This window comes from Portunus trituberculatus, chromosome 49, assembly GCF_017591435.1.
Source record: "Portunus trituberculatus isolate SZX2019 chromosome 49, ASM1759143v1, whole genome shotgun sequence".
Classification (NCBI taxonomy): Eukaryota; Metazoa; Arthropoda; class Malacostraca; order Decapoda; family Portunidae; genus Portunus; species Portunus trituberculatus.
Window position 1 is genome coordinate 19102815 of NC_059303.1, and position 21501 is coordinate 19124315.

General features: G+C 39.8%; 1 protein-coding gene across 7 annotated transcripts in view; it reads left to right on the plus strand.

Annotated features, from left to right (window-relative positions):
- Positions 1-21501, plus strand: part of LOC123499223 (insulin receptor-like) — a 161061-nt gene that overhangs the window by 61745 nt on the left and 77815 nt on the right. For all 7 annotated transcript variants that reach the window (XR_006672936.1, XR_006672937.1, XM_045246974.1 and 4 more), the window contains 5 exons: positions 5970-6075; positions 6201-6361; positions 6994-7138; positions 7427-7523; positions 7861-8022. Coding sequence is in view for 5 of the 7 variants with exons in the window: in XM_045246974.1 (XP_045102909.1) it covers positions 5970-6075; positions 6201-6361; positions 6994-7138; positions 7427-7523; positions 7861-8022 (671 nt within the window). In the remaining 2 variants the exon portion in view is untranslated. The remainder of the gene's footprint in view (positions 1-5969; positions 6076-6200; positions 6362-6993; positions 7139-7426; positions 7524-7860; positions 8023-21501) is intronic.

Here is a 21501-nt window from a genome sequence, read left to right on the forward strand (position 1 = left end):
GTGTGTGTGTGTGTGTGTGTGTGTGTGTGTGTGTGTGTAATTCACCTCGGTTTCTGCTGGTCACCCAGCCAGTTTTCCTCATTACGGAGCAAGCTCAGAGCTCATAGACCGATCTTCGGGTAGGACTGTGTGTGTATGTGTGTGTGTGTGTGTGTGTGTGTGTGTGTGTGTGTTAGTGTATTTACCTAGTTGTATTTACCTAGTTGTATTGTACAGGGTTTGAGCGGGGCTTATAGTGTCCTGTCTCCGTGTCTCCATTTGTCCAAATTTTCTTTAAAGTTATGCAAATTATGTGCATTTCATTTTTCCACTGTTCTATGTGGAAAACTGTATTTTCCAGTATCTTTCACACACTGCCTCATCCTAATCTTCTTTACAAGTACATGTCCTCTTGTCCTTCTAGCTTCTTCTGTCACCAGCACCAGGTCTTCCTTGTATATGTTTTCAATGTCATTTACTATTTTATACATTGTTATTAGGTCTCTTCATTCTTTTCTGTCTTGTAAGATTGGCAGTCCTATTTCCGTCAGCCTTTCTTCAAATCTTTGGTCCTTTAGTTCTGGCACCATCTTTGTAGCTATTTTCTGTTTTCATTCAAGTCTTCTTACATCTTTTTTAGAACTTGGTGACCGCATCTCTGTTGCATATTCCAGCTTTGGACGTATTATGCTCGTAATGATTTTTTTCATCGTTTCTTTGTCCATGAATTGAAATGCCACTCTTATATTAGTCAACATTTATATGCTAATCCAAATATCTTATGTGTTTTTTGGGGTTCAGATTTTCCTGTGTAATCACTCCCAGATCTTTTCCTCTTTAGTCTTCATTGTTTGTTCCTCTCCCATTAGATAGTTCCATACTGGTCTTCTCTTACTTTTTTCCAATTCCATTACGTGACATTTCTTGGCATTGAACTCCAATTTCCACTTCTTACTCCACTCATAGATTTTGTTTATATCTCTCTGCAGCAGCAAAAGGTCTTCTTAGGTTATGAGTACTCTTAGCAATTTTGCATCATCAGCAAACAAATTAATATAACTGTTTACATATTTACATATACCTGAAACATAATGGGGGCTAACACTGACCCTTGTGGCACTTGTTACTTTACCCCAAGATGAGTATGTATTTCTGATCACAGTTCTCATCTCTCTGTCCTTCAAGTAATCCCTTATCCAATCTAACAAAGTTCCTCTCAGTCCTCCTATGCTCTCTAACTTCCAAAGTAGTCTGCTGTGAGGGACTTTATCAAAAGCCCTTTTTATGTCCAGGTATACCATGTCCATCCATCCATCTCTGCTCTCCAGTCTTTCTGTTACTCTTGAGTAGGAATTTAATAAGTTCAGCACACATGACTGTCCTGTCCTGTATGTGTGCGTGTGCACGCTGATAATAATAATGATGATAATAATGATAATAATGATAATGATAATAATAATGATAATAATAATAATAATAATAATAATGAGAGAGAGAGAGAGAGAGAGAGAGATTGTGGATAGGTAGTGCAGGGCTGGTGCTATTCCCTCATTGACTTTCCTCTTCCCTGGAGTCCCTTCCCTTCACGGTGGGGGTTGACAGCCGCTACTCAATCACAGGCTACCTTTCAAACCCAGCTGTGGAAGGGACCAATGAATGTGCACTGTAGCCTGTTTAGAGAAATGATTATCATAATCTTTTTACAATGTATGAGTGAATAATATTCTCTAGAGAAGTGGGGATTTGATGCATTATCATTCTATCTTGCTCCAGGAAGCCACCATTGAATAAACAATCATGTGTGAAAATTTCATATCAACCAGTTGAATACAAATAGCAAAACAAGGATGAAATTATGAAAAATGCAATTTTTATTGGAATTAGATTTTTGATAATTTCAATAGAAAATGAAATAAAAGAAAGTGAAAAAAAAAAAAAGGCAGGCAGTTCAACTTGGACTTTAGTCCCTGGGTCAGTCAGAGTCTGACTTATCGCAAAATCTGAGTTATCGAGGTCCGACTTGTCGAGGTTCAACAGTATTGTAATGTTTATTATTACTACTTCACAAGTATATTAAGCAACAAAAGCTGTTCTCTGAGGTTAAGTAGTAATGAGCTTGAAGGTTTCATTGTAGCCTGCTGTGGACACAACTGTGAGTTGTAGTACACAAGATTAGTGAATGCTCACTACTCTTTTTCACCCCCCAATACCAAGCCCATTGTTGGCTTTGGAGCAGGGGGGTATGTATGCAAAGCTTGGGATATTTCAGTGTCCCTACCTAGCCTTGGGCATCTGCCCCCTGCTTGACAAATTTTGGTTGGTCTTTCCCTCTCTCTAGTTTTGTCCTCTTCCTACTACTACTTCCCCATCCACTCGATATCCTTTTCATACATTGTGAATGCCATGTCAATGGGATGCAAGGCTGGCCATAGTGACAGCCACAAATAGCCTGAGGGGTGTCACAGGTATGATAGACCCTCTCTCTTGCTTTACTCTTGGCGCTTATGAGGCTCTGGGGAGTGGACCATTATTCTTCACAGGGTCACCTTGCCTGATGATGAAATTTCTAATCCTCATGTTGAGATTTTCAGGACTGCTCCTTTAATATAATCTCCAGAATTTCCTAGCTTTGCTGACCTTATTCCACCCATGACTTTGACTAAGGACCTCCCTGTCACTCAACTTCCCCGATCTCATCCCCACTTACTACCTTTCTGCCTAGCACTTCCCCCCTCTCTTCTTCTTATATCTTTCTGTCCCCTCTTCCCTCATAACCACTCTTCAACCTTATACCTCACCAAAACTGCAACTCTACCTTCATCAACATTCAGCAGCTTCCCTGCCTTGTAATTCTACTTTCAAAACTACAAACTCCCCATGCCCTCACTCCTCCATCCTCTCTCAACAGATCTCTCCACTGGACTCCTTTAGCTCCCAGTGCTGGGACAGATATTTCCACCTCCCCATGACTGCCCAGTACAATGACAACACACTTCTATTTCAAAAATTTTTGCAATGACAAGTTGGGGAGATGACCTTCTATACCAGGCAGGATTGCTCCCAACTTGTAATGGTAAACACAGAATCTGAATCCCAGAACATGCATAACCTGAAAGACTTCCAAAACAAGTCTATCCCCACAGCACCTGATGCCCTTCTCAACTCACTATAGGCACAGTTGCTACCCTGCAATGCATCTGTCCCCATGGGAAACACACCTTGGACTACCTGCTCTTAAGACCTCCAGGACCTTGTCAGTGACTGACACAACATTTCCTAAGTCTAATAGTACACCATCCCTCCTCATGGCCATTGAAAATACCCGACAAACATCACACTTTGCCTCCTGAATTATATCTTGGTGGGATTTGCCTCTGAGTCCAGCCACATATCCTTCCCTCTCATCAATGCCAAAACTGTTGGCACTTTGGCCATCCAAGCAGATATGTCAGATCAACAGCGTGCTGCCCCCTCTGTGCCACAAACACCCATAGCTGCTTAAAATATTCACCTCAAATTCATACCTGTGCAAACTGCAGAGGACAACATAATGTTTTCTACCACTGATGCCCCACATATCAATCTGAAACTGAAGTTGCAGCATTCTGCTTCAAGCAGGGCCTCACCCTAAAAGAAGCCTGAATTGAAACCCGTTGTTGAAGCTTCTCTTCTCAGCCTTCTACATGTTTTTTCAACAAAACTACTTCCACCACCACATCTCATATAACCTGCCCAACTTCTACTCCTGCTAGCCTCTTCTCCTCCTGCTAGCCTCTCCTTCTCCTCCTCTATACCCTCCTCATCCTTGTCCATGTCTCTACCCTTCTCATCTATATCTGATACTTCATCAACCTCCACTCTTATTTTTAACATCATACCCTTTCTCAGTGTTGAATTCTGAATCCTCTTCCTTTCTTTCTTCAACCTCCCACCTTCCTCTCCCACAGTGTTCTCTCATGCGCCAAACTAAGTGAACTCTTTCCTCCGCAAGCTTAACTTTCACCATCAGGCCCCCCACTTCACACCCTCTCCAACACCTCCTTACCCCAACGAAGAAGACTTTCACTCCTCATAATTCCCTTACTACTCGACTTGAGATACAAAAACACACTGCAGCAGAGGTTTGTCATCACCCACAAAATCTTCCTCCCACTCCTCAACCATCTTCTGACACTAAAACAATCCTAAGTACCACAGCAAAAGTTTACTATCCACCTCAAAACCTTCCTCCCACTCCCATACCAACTTCAGACACTAGCACTTGCAGTTCTCATATCCCACCCCTCACTGATCTCCCAGTTGAAAATAATGAGGCAATTGAAACCTTTATAGCTCTGTCTTCCCTCATTTCCTCACCTCCTGATCATCAATTTGACTCTCTCCCTACTACTATTGCTTTCTCCCTTCCCAGTCTTCTTGTTCCTTTTCAACTACCCAAACTATGCTCCTTGACCTTCCTTTCCATTACCACCTGGATTTTTTTTCTTTTTTTTTTTTTTTACGGTAAGGCCTATAGCGTCTGTAGGTACACTTGAAGAGAATGTAGGAAGCGCTGTTCAGCTTCTGCCCATTAGTGGTACAGGCAATTTAATTTATAGTAGTATCCATATTAGGGCCCATATCACCACCCAAGCTCATCTTTGGTGTAACCACCTAGAACCTGGGTATCATGGTGACATGTAGGTAACTTTAAACCACTCGACAAATGATATAGCTTCAAAGTAGTATGTGGTGGGATAGGAACCTACGCATGGACATCTGCCCGATCCCACGCTCACCACCTTATCCACAATGCCATTGCCTCCCTGTAATGTCTATCTCTGAGGACAGGCATTACAGGTAATGTCTATCCTCAGAAGCTACAGAGCCTTAGGTCATCACAGAAGAAATATACATTGGTAGTTTGACTGTGGAAGACAAGTGCATGGTGCACACCATTGCTAATGTTAAAAGCTTTAAGATCAAGGTTTTGGTCATGTTCTTGAGATGTCTGGTGTTATTTGGTCTCTCAGAGTATGAAGACCTCAGTTTGGTCTTTGAGTCATGGCTGTAGAGTTAAATTAGTGTCACTAGTGGTGATTCTCAACATGAGGGTGCTTGTGGAGGTTGTACTGGTAGAAAGTCATTTTGACTTCCTTGTAATCCTCCAGTTGTCTTCCATCCCTCTAGGAGAGTCAGAGCTTTTCTCATCTCTGCCCATCTTATTTCTATATTACTGTAGACTTTCTGTACCATTCATGGGTCTCTGTTTTGGTGCTGACTTGTGCATATCATTGTCAGTCACTTTGTTTGCTTACAGTTTTATCACTCATACACACATACTGATATACTATATACAGTAAGTCCTCGTTATATGGTACATGTGCGTTCCTGAAAACCTTACCGCAAATCGAAATTACCGTATACCGAACCCTTTATAACATGTAATAATAGGGGATGTGTTCCAGCATGTTGAAAGTCACCCCTACAGACATGAAAATGCATGAAAATAGTCATATAAAAAAATCTAAAGTACTGCACAAAAGAAATAAACAGAAAATGTTATTACATATTTACCTTTCACTCGCCACGTATTCTATCAGATGATGTCCCTCCCAAGGCTAAGGGACAGTAGGGATTTCAGCCCTTACTCATAATATCCACAAAAAATATGCCATAAGGATTTCACTTGTGTTCAGTGGGAAACGCAGGAAGAGACTGATTGTTGTGGTTAGCGTGAGGGGTGGTGGCTCTACAGTACGGTGTAAATAAAACACCGTAAATAGAATTGAGGGTAGTAATTACCAAACACCGTAGCTGTGAATTTACTGGATAACGAAGTACCGTATAAGGAGGACTTACTATATATGCTTGCACTTAAGTAAGAGTATGTATTTTGTCAAGTATTTTCACCGAAAAATGTTAAGATAATCCCATTCCGAGGTGTGCTAGGTACTGTATTTTGTATTGCCTTTAGTTTGGGACTGAGAAAATATGAATATTTATTGCAGAATAATATTGAGCCGCTGTGCAAAAACTGCTGTCCCTCCTGTTCTGCCGTACAGTCCCAGGAGCAGCACTGCCAGTACTGCTGGAGCAGCATCAAGAGTCAACAGAGTGCGTGTTTTCCCTAATGTTTTCCCTCACAGGGTTCTAGCCTGAGGCAGACTCTAACTTCAACAGAAATGGAGATTTTGATCATATGTTGATCTTTAATGAAAACTAAAACTGGATTCTGTTAGTCTGCAGACAGTGTGACCACGGCTGCACCGCAAGTGGCAAGTGTTGCCACCCACAGTGTGCTGGAGGCTGCCTGGCACCAGTAAATAACCGCGCCTGCATCGCTTGCCGTAACTTTAACACAGGAGACAGATGTGTTGAGACGTGTGGTGACCTTCTTGAGGTTTGTATTGATTGACTGCTCTCTTAAATGAATGCTTAGTTTGAAAACATATTATTGTTTATTGCTACCACTTTATTAATAAGTTACTATTGGACTGTTAGGTAGTTTTTCACCACCAGACATCCTTAACAGAGACAGTGTGACAAGACTATTGCTCTGCCACTTATCCATAATGTGTGAGGTGTGACTAAGATATAAACATTTCAGCAGAGATATACTAATTCACTCATTCTTCATTTGCAGGGCAAAAGGTGACTTATTAATGTGATGTGATATTGTTATAATTGAATTGGTTTAATCATCCAGATCCTGATCAAGGACATGTATTTCTTTATCAGTGATGTTCCTTGCTACTTGGAATTTTATGGTGTCCTTGTATACAAGTCCTAGCTGAAAATAACTAGCAGTTTTATGTTTGGAGTAGGTGCAGCAGAGTGGTGTGTCCCTCTCCTTCCTGAAAGCTGGGAGCAGACTGAGACTTACAGCATTTTGATGTCACATGAGTCACAGCCAAATTAACAATTTTGTTGCATTCTTGGAAGAATAAGAAACTTGCCTTAGGGTCACTACCAAGTAACCATGATCTAGTTTACATTTCCAGTTTTACTGATTCCTGTCTCTTTTGCTTGCAGTTCAAAGGTTACCGGTGTGTTACCAAAGAGTACTGCCAGAGGAAAGGTTTCTTTCTGTTCAATGGAACGCAGTGTGTAACTGAATGTCCAGGAGAGCACAACTCTACAGGGAATGGAACAGAAGGAATGATGATCTGCAGTGAATGTGAGAATCAGCTGTTGTGTATTAGGGTATTTAGTGACCAAAGTAATGCAGGCTGAAAACTGTGCTGATAACTATTTATGGCTTTATATTAGGTTTTAGTTAATTATTTGTATAGGGCTTACTGTATCACCTTATTGGTTGTTTCTGTCACTTCTAGTCACTCTTCCTCTGATTGATTAACATTTAAAAAATATTTCCTCTCAGTCTTCTCCCCCAGACCATGGTTCTCTATCTTTAGTTTGAGTGTACATCTATCTCTATCACTGCCTCACATGCATCTCTACAAAGGTTGCGGAAGGTCCTGTCATGGGTTATTGGTGAACACTGTGGCTCGGGCCCAGGAGCTGAGGGGCTGCACATCTATCACTGGCTCTCTTATCATTAGGTAAGAAAGTGGTCATTCTGCTAATGGAAGAGAGAGAGAGAGAGAGAGAGAGAGAGAGAGAGAGAGAGAGAGAGAGAGAGAGAGAGAGAGAGAGAGAGAGAGAGAGAGAGAGAGAGAGAGAGAGAGAGAGATGCACATCTATCACTGGCTCTCTTATCATTAGGTAAGAAAGTGGTCATTCTGCTAATGGAAGAGAGAGAGAGAGAGAGAGAGAGAGAGAGAGAGAGAGAGAGAGAGAGAGAGAGAGAGAGAAATGAGTTGTATTGTATCCACAAGTGTATATCTATTTCCTTGTGTTAAATCATTCATTCATCTATGTATGTGTTTTCCTGTGCAGTATCAGATATGGCAAGACAGTCACCAAGGAGCTGGAGTCGAGCCTTGGTGCAATACAGCGGGTCACTCACTACATTCGTATCTTCAAAACCAGTCCCCTCAAGTCGCTCAGTTTCCTGCAGAGTCTGAAGGTGATAGAAGGAAGGCAGCTGTACAATGACAAGTAAGTGGAGGCTGCACTGGAAAGACTAGCCACAAAGAATCAGAGGTTAGACACAATTGATTGGATGGTGACATGGGCTGCACTAAGTATTTGCCTAGTTGTATATTACAGGGTTTGAGCAGGGCTCATAGTGACCTGTCTCCATATCTACATTTATCCAACTCTTTCTGGAGTCAGGGTGTCTTGTATTATCACTCCTAGGTCTTTCTCTTCACTCCTTTTCATTATAATCTCTTCTCCCATTTTATATTTTTACATATTACTTTAACTCATTTCCATTACATAGCATTTCCTGGTATTAAATTCTTATTTACACTTTTGGCTCCATTTCCAGATCTTGTCAATATCTTTCTGCAATTCTGTATAGTCCCCAATGTTCCTTATTACTGTCAAAAGTTTCGCAAAGATATTGACAAGATATTAACAAGATCTGGGAATGGAAACAAATCGAAGAGTGCTACAAAGATGGTCCCAGAGATAAAGGATCTTCCCTATGAAAAAAGACTGAAGGAAATGGAACTACCAGCTTTGAATATAATACTAATAGGTATTTAGGCAAAATTTATGTGAAAGTAATAATGAAAACATGGGTCGACAAAGGTAAATTCTGTCTTCCCGAGCTGCAGGAAGGCAGTATTTGCTCTCAAGAATACCAATTTCTTCCAGACGGTATCCTTCAACTGATGAAGGTGGAAGGTGATATTTAAGAATCTAGCCATTGTCCCATTGCAGTTCCCCGAGGAAGCAGCATGGGTGCACATGATGTTATCAAGTCTAGTTAAACCACGTTAAATTGAATGAATTGTGTTATTTAATCATATCTCCTTAAATATCAAGTCACATCAAGTTGAAAGTGCGTTATTTAAATTTGTGTTAATTGGGAATTGATTATATTTTAATGGAAAAATGATGAACTGAGACACCTTCACTAAGTTAGCTAAGAGAGACAGGATATATGAACAACAGAAGAAATGAGTCAACTGATGAATGAGAGCTTTATATCATTACCTAATGTAGAAGGAGACTTTGTAGAAACAAACGATGAAGTGATGCAGGAAGAGTTACAAAATAGGAAATTAGTAAATTTCTAGAAAAGGGAGATGTAAGAAAAGCAATGGGGCCAGATGAGTGTCAAGATGGTCACTGAGAGAATGTAGAGAACAATTGGTAGAACCAATTTGGAATGTGATCAACAGCTCATTAATGTAACGGAAACTACCAAGGGAATGGAAAAGAGCAAATATAGTCTCAATATATAAAGGAGGGAAAAGAACCAAGCCCTTGAGTGATAGACCTGTGACATTGGCTAGTGTCGTGGGAAAGCTTTCTGATATTGTGGTTAAAGAAAATGAATGGATTATCTGGTGGAAAATGAAATCATAAATTATTCCCAATTTGGATTTAGAAAAAGATGATCATGTATAACAAATCTAAGCTTCTATACACAGGTAACAGATGAGGTACAAGGGAGAGATGGATGTGTAGACACAGTGTATTTAGATATTAAAAAGACTTTTGACAGAGTACCACATAGAAGACTCCAATGGAAAATAGAACATATAGGAGGAGTGCAGGGAAGTATCTTAAAGTGGATGAGGAACTCCTTAATGGAAAGAGAAATGAGGACAGTAATAAGAGACACCTCATCAAGTTGGAGCACAGTAACTAGTGGCATACCACAGGGATCAATGCTGGCACCAATAATGTTTCAAGTATATATTAGTGATATATAAGAGAACCCAAGTAGCTACATAAATTTGTTTGCCAATGATGCAAAACTCTTGTGAAATGGATAAAAGTAATAGAAGGCCTATGTGGGAGTACAAAATTGGAGAAGAGGTTATAGTGAAAAAGAAGGAAGAGAAGGACCTGAGAGTGACTATACAAGACACCCTGACCCCAGAAGGGCACATCAATGGGTTATTTGTTTCAGCATATAGGACACTGTCAAATATCTTGGTGGCATTTATCTACATGGACAAGAGTATGATGAAAAAGACCATAAACATGATGATAAAACCTAGACTTGAATATGCAGCAGTGGAGTGGTCACCACACATGCAAAAGGACATCAAGAAACTAGAATGAATCCAAAGGATAGCTACAAAGATGGTGCCAGAAATAAAGGACCTTCCCTATAAAGATAGACTAAAGAAATGGAACTACCAATTTTGAAGGATATGCAGGAGAGAAAAGATTTAATAACAATGTACAAGATAGTGAACAGTATGGAAAAGATAGATAGACAAGACCTGGTATCACTGATTGAAGATGGAGATAGACGGACAAAAGAACACTAAGAAAATCAGGAAAAGTTAGTGTTTGAGAAACATTAAAAGTTTAGTTTTTCACATAGGATGGTGGACATCTGGAACAGCTTGAATGATGAGACTGTAAAGATGTAACAGCAGAAATTGTGCACAAATTTAAGGAAAATTTGGATGAAACTAGATATGGAGACAGGTCACTACGAGCCCCACTCTAACCCTGTAAATACACACACACACACACACACACACACACACACACACACACACACACACACACACACACACACACACATCGTCGATGGCGGAGGTGGTCGCTGAGCTCCAGAGCAATCATCTATAATTCTACAGTTACCTAAGAGTAACCAAGGTGGGAAAGGAGCTGGTAATGTTTGTCCCGTCTCCATATAGTCATGTTAACTGTTGATTAGCAAAATAATGTCCAGTGAAGGTAAATATAAACTGTAGCCTGCGTTTGAGCCATCAGCTGGTTTGTTTACGTCTGCGCAACATGGCGGCCGTGAACTCGAAAGAGGAATCAGACTTCACAGGGTTTCAAGGAATAATGGAGAAGAGCACTTATGTGAAGAAAATTCTGGAGTTAGAAGGTAAAATTGAAAAACTGTTTGAAAAGTATGAGGGCCTGGAAACGAGTTATGACAATGTAAAGAGAGACTGTGCCGATATGAAGAAGGAAAATGCAGCACTGAAAGAGGAAGTTAAGCTAATTAAAGTGAATTGCGAAAAATGTGGAGAATCTCTAGGAAAAGTGATGGAGAAGCAGGCTGAATGGAAAAAAGTCAGGAAGTGGAAAGAAAGGAGGTAAATTACAAAGTTGCAAGTCTGGAAAAGGAAATCAAAGAGTCAGGGAGAAAACTTTGGGCCTTGCTGAAATTATAGATCAACAGATCATAGAAGAGAAGATAGCTGAGAAAGTGGTGAAGGTTATTAAGTCAAATGAGACATTGGTGAGGGAAACTGTAGACAAAAAGAGATGTGTGGTGATATTTGGTGTGGAGGAGGATAAGACACCGAGTAAAATGGAGAGAGAAAAACATAAAAAGGTGATAAATAATATCATTAATGTGGTGCAAGAGGAGGAAAAGACCTAGTACAAGAAATAGAGGACTTCCATAGAATTGGAAAGTTCACAAGAGAAGGTATGAGGCCAATAAGAATCAAACTTAAGTCACAAAAGGATGTAGATGAATTGGTGGAGAAGTCATGGAGGCTAGCCCAGCAGGAAACAACAAGGAAGATTTGGTTGAGAAGAGATCTCGGTGAAAAGGAAGAGAAATGTTAAATGAGTTGAGAAAGGAGGCTTTGAAAAAAATGAAGAGAGGACAGAAGAAGAGAAGAAAGAGTTTTCTGGAGAATCTTGGATATGAGACTGAGGAAGTGGTTCATAACCCAGAAAAGTACAGCAAGAAAGGACTAAAGAAACTTACATATGAGCGAAATGTAATGTATTCCAACATAAATGGAGTGATATCGGGATTTTAGAACTCAACGATTACTTGAGGACAAGAACCCAGATATTGTGGGTCTTACTGAAACAAAACTGAGAGAGGAGAAGACCTGATGAAGGTTGGAGAAGGGAAATATAACGTTTGGAAAAGAAATAGAGTAGGTAAGATGGGAGGAGGAGTGATGTTGCTGGTTAAAAAAGATATAAAGGTGGATCAAGTGAAAAAGGTATGGGAAAGGCAGAAGTGCTAAAGATCAGAGCAGAAACTAATGAAGGAAAAAGAGGCACTACATAGTGGTGTACGTACCACCTAAGACAAATGCATGGTCAGTACAGGAATATGAAGAAATGATAAGTGATACAGGAACATGTCTGGAAGAAATGTTGGGTGGCTGTGAACGAACTATAATGATGGGAGATTTTAATTGTAAAGAGGTGTGTTGGGAGGACTGGTCAATGGAAGGATCAGAGACAACATGGGAAATACACTATTGACACTGGCAATGGAAAATGTGTTAACTCAGTGGGTCAAAGAAGATACTAGGTTTGGAGGAGAGGGAGCATCGTCAAGACTGGACTTGGTCTTTAGTACAGAGCCAATGGTCATTGAGGAGATGAGGGTGGAGTGCCCTTTAGCAAAGAGTGATCATGCAGTTTTGGAGTTCAAGGTGATAGACGAAGAGAAATCTAGAAGAAATGAAGAATATAAAGTGGGAAGATGGAATTATGCCAAGACAGATTTTGGAAACCTAAAGAAATTCTTTCAAGAGACAAATTGGATGAAATTCAAGAGTGCTAAGGAGCAAATGAAAAGTGGAAGGAATTTATAAAAATATACAAAGAAGGTGAGAAAAATTTGTACCAATAAGACAACATAGAGAAGTTGGAAAGCAGGACTGGTTTAACGATAGATGTGAAAAGGCTAGAACAAGAAAAGAGGATGCATGGAAGAGGTGGAGAAGGAAAAGACGGATTAAGCAGTGGGAAAGTTACAAAAGAGCAAGAAATGAATATGTGTTGATTAGAAGAGAAGAAAGAAAGAAACAAGAAAAGGATATAATTGATAAATGTAAAGACCAACCAAGGCTTTTTACAGACATGTGAACAACAACATCAAAAATAGAGAAAGTATTGAAAGTTTAGAAGTAAATGGAGTATACAGTGAAGATCCCAGGAAATGGCAGAGGCTATGAATGGATGCTTTCGGAAGGTATTCACAAAGGAGACTGCTTTTGACAAACCACTGGTAATGGAACAGAAAGGGATTATGAAGGAGTTTCAAGTAACTGTGGAGGAGATCAAGAACATGATGGGGAGTTTAGAAGTGAGAAAAGCTGTGGGACCTGATGGGGTATCAGGATGGATTTTAAGAGAATGCAGGGAGCAATTGGCAGAAAAAGTTTGTGAAGTAATTGATGCCTCATTAAGGGAAGGTGTAGTGCCCCAAGACTGGAAAAGAGCTAACATTGTCCCAATCTATAAATCAGGTAACAAGAGAGACCCATTGAACTATAGACCAGTGTCACTTACAAGTGTGGTAGCTAAGATGTGTGAGAGGGTGGTGAAGACTAGATGGACAGACTTCTTGGAGAAAATGACATACTTTGTGAGTGTCAATTTGGTTTTAGGAAAGGGCGTTCATGCACGACAAACCTGATATGTTACTATTCGAGGGTGATAGATGTAATACAGGAAAGAGATGGTTGGGCTGATGGAATATATCTGGATTTAAAAAAGGCCTTTGATAAGGTACCACACCAGAGACTGATCTGGAAACTTGAAATGGTAGGAGGAGTGCATGGCAGTTTACTAAAATGGATGGAAGACTTTTGGTAGGAAGAGAAATGAGAACAATAATTAAGGACAGACCATCAGAATGGGGATTGGTGGAGAGTGGAGTTCCACAGGGATCAGTGTTGGCACCAGTAATGTTCGCAGTCTACATAAATGACATGGTGGATGGGGTGTCCAGTTATGTGAGCCTATTTGCAGACGATGCAAAATTGTTAAGAAAAGTGAGATGTGACAAAGATTGCGAACTACTCCAGGAAGACTTGGACAGAATATGGAAATGGAGCTGTACATGGCAAATGGAGTTCAACACGACAAAATGCAAGAAAATAGAGTTTGGCAAGAGTGAAAGAAGAATCAGGAGTATGTACAAGATAGGAAATGAAGACATAAAACCAGTCATGAAGAAAAAGACCTTGGGGTGACAATTACCAATGACCTATCGCCAGAGAGACATATAAACAAAATAATTGGAGAAGTATTGAACTTATTGAGGAACATAAGAGTGGCGTTCGATATCTAGATGAAGAAATGATGAAGAAAATAATTACTGCAATGATAAGACCGAGGCTTGAATATGCAACAATACAGTGGGCTCCGAACTTAAAGAAACACATAAGGAAACTAGAGAAAGTACAGAGGGCTGCAACGAAAATGGTGCCTGACTTAAGAGATTTGACTTATGAAGACAGACTGAAAAGAATGCAACTTCCAACCCTGGAAAACAGAAGAAAGGGGAGACCTGATAGCAATATACAGAGTGATGATTGGCATGGAAAAATGGATAGGGAAGATCTGTGTATGTGGAATGGAAGAATGTCGAGAGGGCATGGGAAAAACTAAAATGGCCACTTATAGGAGAGATGTGAAAAATATAGCTTCCCTCATAGAAGGGTGGAAGCATGGAATAGTTTAGACGTGGAAGTGGTCAACGCAAGGAATATTCATGATTTTAAGAAAAAGCTGGACATTAATAGATATGGAGACGGGACAACACGAGCATAGCTCTTTTCCCGTATGTTACAATTAGGTAAATACAATTAGGTAAATACACACACACACACACACACACACACAGAGGAGAAGAAACATATGAGACTGAGGAGAATCTTGGATATGAGACTGAGTGGTTCATAACCCAGAAAAGTACAGCAAGAAAGGACTAAAGAAACTTACGTATGAGCGGAATGTAATGTATTCCAACATAAATGGAGTGATATCGGGATTTTAGAACTCAACGATTACTTGAGGGACAAGAACCCAGATATTGTGGGTCTTACTGAAACAAAACTGAGAGAGGAGAAGACCTGATGATGGTTGGAGAAGGAAATATAATGTTTGGAAAAGAAATAGAGTAGGTAAGATGGGAGGAGGAGTGATGTTGCTGGTTAAAAAAGATATAAAGGTGGATCAAGTGAAAGAAGGTATGGGAAAGGCAGAGTGCTAAAGATCAGAGCAGAAACTAATGAAGGAAAAAGAGGCACTACATAGTGGTGTACGTACCACCTAAGACAAATGCATGGTCAGTACAGGAATATGAAGAAATGATAAGTGATACAGGAACATGTCTGGAAGAAATGTTGGGTGGCTGTGAACGAACTATAATGATGGGAGATTTTAATTGTAAAGAGGTGTGTTGGGAGGACTGGTCAATGGAAGGATCAGAGACAACATGGGAAATACACTATTGACACTGGCAATGGAAAATGTGTTAACTCAGTGGGTCAAAGAAGATACTAGGTTTGGAGGAGAGGGAGCATCGTCAAGACTGGACTTGGTCTTTAGTACAGAGCCAATGGTCATTGAGGAGATGAGGGTGGAGTGCCCTTTAGCAAAGAGTGATCATGCAGTTTTGGAGTTCAAGGTGATAGATGAAGAGAAATCTAGAAGAAATGAAGAATATAAAGTGGGAAGATGGAATTATGCCAAGACAGATTTTGGAAACCTAAAGAAATTCTTTCAAGAGACAAATTGGATGAAATTCAAGAGTGCTAAGGGAGTTTATGAATGAAAATGAAAAGTGGAAGGAATTTATAAAAATATACAAAGAAGGTGAGAAAAAATTTGTACCAATAAGACAACATAGAGAAGTTGGAAAGCAGGACTGGTTTAACGATAGATGTGAAAAGGCTAGAACAAGAAAAGAGGATGCATGGAAGAGGTGGAGAAGGAAAAGACGGATTAAGCAGTGGGAAAGTTACAAAAGAGCAAGAAATGAATATGTGTTGATTAGAAGAGAAGAAAGAAAGAAACAAGAAAAGGATATAATTGATAAATGTAAAGACCAACCAAGGCTTTTTACAGACATGTGAACAACAACATAAAAATAGAGAAAGTATTGAAAGTTTAGAAGTAAATGGAGTATGCAGTGAAGATCCCAGGAAATGGCAGAGGCTATGAATGGATGCTTTCGGAAGGTATTCACAAAGGAGACTGCTTTTGACAAACCACTGGTAATGGAACAGAAAGGGATTATGAAGGAGTTTCAAGTAACTGTGGAGGAGATCAAGAATATGATGGGGAGTTTAGAAGTGAGAAAAGCTGTGGGACCTGATGGGGTATCAGGATGGATTTTAAGAGAATGCAGGAGCAACTGGCAGAAAAAGTTTGTGAAGTAATTGATGCCTCATTAAGGGAAGGTGTAGTGCCCCAAGACTGGAAAAGAGCTAACATTGTCCCAATCTATAAATCAGGTAACAAGAGAGACCCATTGAACTATAGACCAGTGTCACTTACAGTGTGGTAGCTAAGATGTGTGAGAGGGTGGTGAAGAATAGATGGACAGACTTCTTGGAAAAATGACATACTTTGTGAGTGTCAATTTGGTTTTAGAAAAGGGCGTTCATGCACGACAAACCTGATATGTTACTATTCGAGGGTGATAGATGTAATACAGGAAAGAGATGGTTGGGCTGATGGAATATATCTGGATTTAAAAAAGGCCTTTGATAAGGTACCACACCGGAGACTGATCTGGAAACTTGAAATGGTAGGAGGAGTGCATGGCAGTTTACTAAAATGGATGGAAGACTTTTTGGTAGGAAGAGAAATGAGAACAATAATTAAGGACAGACCATCAGAATGGGGCTTGGTGGAGAGTGGAGTTCCACAGGGATCAGTGTTGGCACCAGTAATGTTCATGGTCTACATAAATGACATGGTGGATGGGGTGTCCAGTTATGTGAGCCTATTTGCAGACGATGCAAAATTGTTAAGAAAAGTGAGATGTGACAAAGATTGCGAACTACTCCAGGAAGACTTGGACAGAATATGGTAATGGAGCTGTACATGGCAAATGGAGTTCAACACGACAAAATGCAAGAAATTAGAGTTTGGCAAGAGTGAAAGAAGAATCAGGAGCATGTACAAGATAGGAAATGAAGACATAAAAACCAGTCATGAAGAAAAAGACCTTGGGGTGACAATTACCAATGACCTATCGCCAGAGAGACATATAAACAAAATAATTGGAGAAGTATTGAACTTATTGAGGAACATGGAATAGTTTAGACGTGGAAGTGGTCAACGCAAGGAATATTCATGATTTTAAGAAAAATGACATTAGAGATATGGAGAGGGACAGAGAGTAGACAACAAGGTAAATACAATTAGGTAAATACACACACACACACACACACACACACACACACACACACAACAAGAAAGGACTAAAGAAACTTACATATGAGAAAATGTAATGTATTCCAACATAAATGGAGTGATATCGGGATTTTAGAACTCAACGATTACTTGAGGACAAGAACCCAGATATTGTGGGTCTTACTGAAACAAAACTGAGAGAGGAGAAGACCTGATGAAGGTTGGAGAAGGAAATATAATGTTTGGAAAAGAAATAGAGTAGGTAAGATGGGAGGAGGAGTGATGTTGCTGGTTAAAAAAGATATAAAGGTGGATCAAGTGAAAAAAGGTATGGGAAAGGCAGAAGTGCTAAAGATCAGAGCAGAAACTAATGAAGGAAAAAGAGGCACTACATAGTGGTGTACGTACCACCTAAGACAAATGCATGGTCAGTACAGGAATATGAAGAAATGATAAGTGATACAGGAACATGTCTGGAAGAAATGTTGGGTGGCTGTGAACGAACTATAATGATGGGAGATTTTAATTGTAAAGAGGTGTGTTGGGAGGACTGGTCAATGGAAGGATCAGAGACAACATGGGAAATACACTATTGACACTGGCAATGGAAAATGTGTTAACTCAGTGGGTCAAAGAAGATACTAGGTTTGGAGGAGAGGAGCATCGTCAAGACTGGACTTGGTCTTTAGTACAGAGCCAATGGTCATTGAGGAGATGAGGGTGGAGTGCCCTTTAGCAAAGAGTGATCATGCAGTTTTGGAGTTCAAGGTGATAGATGAAGAGAAATCTAGAAGAAATGAAGAATATAAAGTGGGAAGATGGAATTATGCCAAGACAGATTTTGGAAACCTAAAGAAATTCTTTCAAGAGACAAATTGGATGAAATTCAAGAGTGCTAAGGAGCAAATGAAAAGTGGAAGGAATTTATAAAATATACAAAGAAGGTGAGAAAAAATTTGTACCAATAAGACAACATAGAGAAGTTGGAAAGCAGGACTGGTTTAACGATAGATGTGAAAAGGCTAGAACAAGAAAAGAGGATGCATGGAAGAGGTGGAGAAGGAAAAGACGGATTAAGCAGTGGAAAGTTACAAAAGAGCAAGAAATGAATATGTGTTGATTAGAAGAGAAGAAAGAAAGAAACAAGAAAAGGATATAATTGATAAATGTAAAGACCAACCAAGGCTTTTTACAGACATGTGAACAACAACATCAAAAATAGAGAAAGTATTGAAAGTTTAGAAGTAAATGGAGTATGCAGTGAAGATCCCAGGAAATGGCAGAGGCTATGAATGGATGCTTTCGGAAGGTATTCACAAAGGAGACTGCTTTTGACAAACCACTGGTAATGGAACAGAAAGGGATTATGAAGGAGTTTCAAGTAACTGTGGAGGAGATCAAGAATATGATGGGAGTTTAGAAGTGAGAAAAGCTGTGGGACCTGATGGGGTATCAGGATGGATTTTAAGAGAATGCAGGAGCAACTGGCAGAAAAAGTTTGTGAAGTAATTGATGCCTCATTAAGGGAAGGTGTAGTGCCCCAAGACTGGAAAAGAGCTAACATTGTCCCAATCTATAAATCAGGTAACAAGAGAGACCCATTGAACTATAGACCAGTGTCACTTACAAGTGTGGTAGCTAAGATGTGTGAGAGGGTGGTGAAGAATAGATGGACAGACTTCTTGGAGAAAATGACATACTTTGTGAGTGTCAATTTGGTTTTAGAAAAGGGCGTTCATGCACGACAAACCTGATATGTTACTATTCGAGGGTGATAGATGTAATACAGGAAAGAGATGGTTGGGCTGATGGAATATATCTGGATTTAAAAAAGGCCTTTGATAAGGTACCACACCGGAGACTGATCTGGAAACTTGAAATGGTAGGAGGAGTGCATGGCAGTTTACTAAAATGGATGGAAGACTTTTGGTAGGAAGAGAAATGAGAACAATAATTAAGGACAGACCATCAGAATGGGGCTTGGTGGAGAGTGGAGTTCCACAGGGATCAGTGTTGGCACCAGTAATGTTCGCGGTCTACATAAATGACATGGTGGATGGGGTGTCCAGTTATGTGAGCCTATTTGCAGACGATGCAAAATTGTTAAGAAAAGTGAGATGTGACAAAGATTGCGAACTACTCCAGGAAGACTTGGACAGAATATGGAAATGGAGCTGTACATGGCAAATGGAGTTCAACACGACAAAATGCAAGAAAATAGAGTTTGGCAAGAGTGAAAGAAGAATCAGGAGTATGTACAAGATAGGAAATGAAGACATAAAACCAGTCATGAAGAAAAAGACCTTGGGGTGACAATTACCAATGACCTATCGCCAGAGAGACATATAAACAAAATAATTGGAGAAGTATTGAACTTATTGAGGAACATAAGAGTGGCGTTCGTATATCTAGATGAAGAAATGATGAAGAAAATAATTACTGCAATGATAAGACCGAGGCTTGAATATGCAACAATACAGTGGGCTGAACTTAAAGAAACACATAAGGAAACTAGAGAAAGTACAGAGGGCTGCAACAAAAATGGTGCCTGACTTAAGAGATTTGACTTATGAAGACAGACTGAAAAGAATGCAACTTCCGACCCTGGAAAACAGAAGAGAAAGGGGAGACCTGATAGCAATATACAGAGTGATGATTGGCATGGAAAAATGGATAGGGAAGATCTGTGTATGTGGAATGGAAGAATGTCGAGAGGGCATGGGAAAAACTAAAATGGCCACTTATAGGAGAGATGTGAAAAATATAGCTTCCCTCATAGAAGGGTGGAAGCATGGAATAGTTTAGACGTGGAAGTGGTCAACGCAAGGAATATTCATGATTTTAAGAAAAGCTGGACATTAATAGATATGGAGACGGGACAACACGAGCATAGCTCTTTTCCCGTATGTTACAATTAGGTAAATACAATTAGGTAAATACACACACACACACACACAGACAGAAGAGGAGAAGAATTGGTGGAGAAGTCATGGAGGCTAGCCCAGCAGGAAACAACAAGGAAGATTTGGTTGAGAAGAGATCTGGAGAATCTTGGATATGAGACTGAGGAAGTGGTTCATAACCCAGAAAAGTACAGCAAGAAAGGACTAAAGAAACTTACGTATGAGCGGAATGTAATGTATTCCAACATAAATGGAGTGATATCGGGATTTTAGAACTCAACGATTACTTGAGGGACAAGAACCCAGATATTGTGGGTCTTACTGAAACAAAACTGAGAGAGGAGAAGACCTGATGATGGTTGGAGAAGGGAAATATAATGTTTGGAAAAGAAATAGAGTAGGTAAGATGGGAGGAGGAGTGATGTTGCTGGTTAAAAAAGATATAAAGGTGGATCAAGTGAAAGAAGGTATGGGAAAGGCAGAAGTGCTAAAGATCAGAGCAGAAACTAATGAAGGAAAAAGAGGCACTACATAGTGGTGTACGTACCACCTAAGACAAATGCATGGTCAGTACAGGAATATGAAGAAATGATAAGTGATACAGGAACATGTCTGGAAGAAATGTTGGGTGGCTGTGAACGAACTATAATGATGGGAGATTTTAATTGTAAAGAGGTGTGTTGGGAGGACTGGTCAATGGAAGGATCAGAGACAACATGGGGAAATACACTATTGACACTGGCAATGGAAAATGTGTTAACTCAGTGGGTCAAAGAAGATACTAGGTTTGGAGGAGAGGAGCATCGTCAAGACTGGACTTGGTCTTTAGTACAGAGCCAATGGTCATTGAGGAGATGAGGGTGGAGTGCCCTTTAGCAAAGAGTGATCATGCAGTTTTGGAGTTCAAGGTGATAGATGAAGAGAAATCTAGAAGAAATGAAGAATATAAAGTGGGAAGATGGAATTATGCCAAGACAGATTTTGGAAACCTAAAGAAATTCTTTCAAGAGACAAATTGGATGAAATTCAAGAGTGCTAAGGGAGCAAATGAAAAGTGGAAGGAATTTATAAAATATACAAAGAAGGTGAGAAAAATTTGTACCAATAAGACAACATAGAGAAGTTGGAAAGCAGGACTGGTTTAACGATAGATGTGAAAAGGCTAGAACAAGAAAAGAGGATGCATGGAAGAGGTGGAGAAGGAAAAGACGGATTAAGCAGTGGAAAGTTACAAAAGAGCAAGAAATGAATATGTGTTGATTAGAAGAGAAGAAAGAAAGAAACAAGAAAAGGATATAATTGATAAATGTAAAGACCAACCAAGGCTTTTTAACAGACATGTGAACAACAACATAAAAAATAGAGAAAGTATTGAAAGTTTAGAAGTAAATGGAGTATGCAGTGAAGATCCCAGGAAATGGCAGAGGCTATGAATGGATGCTTTCGGAAG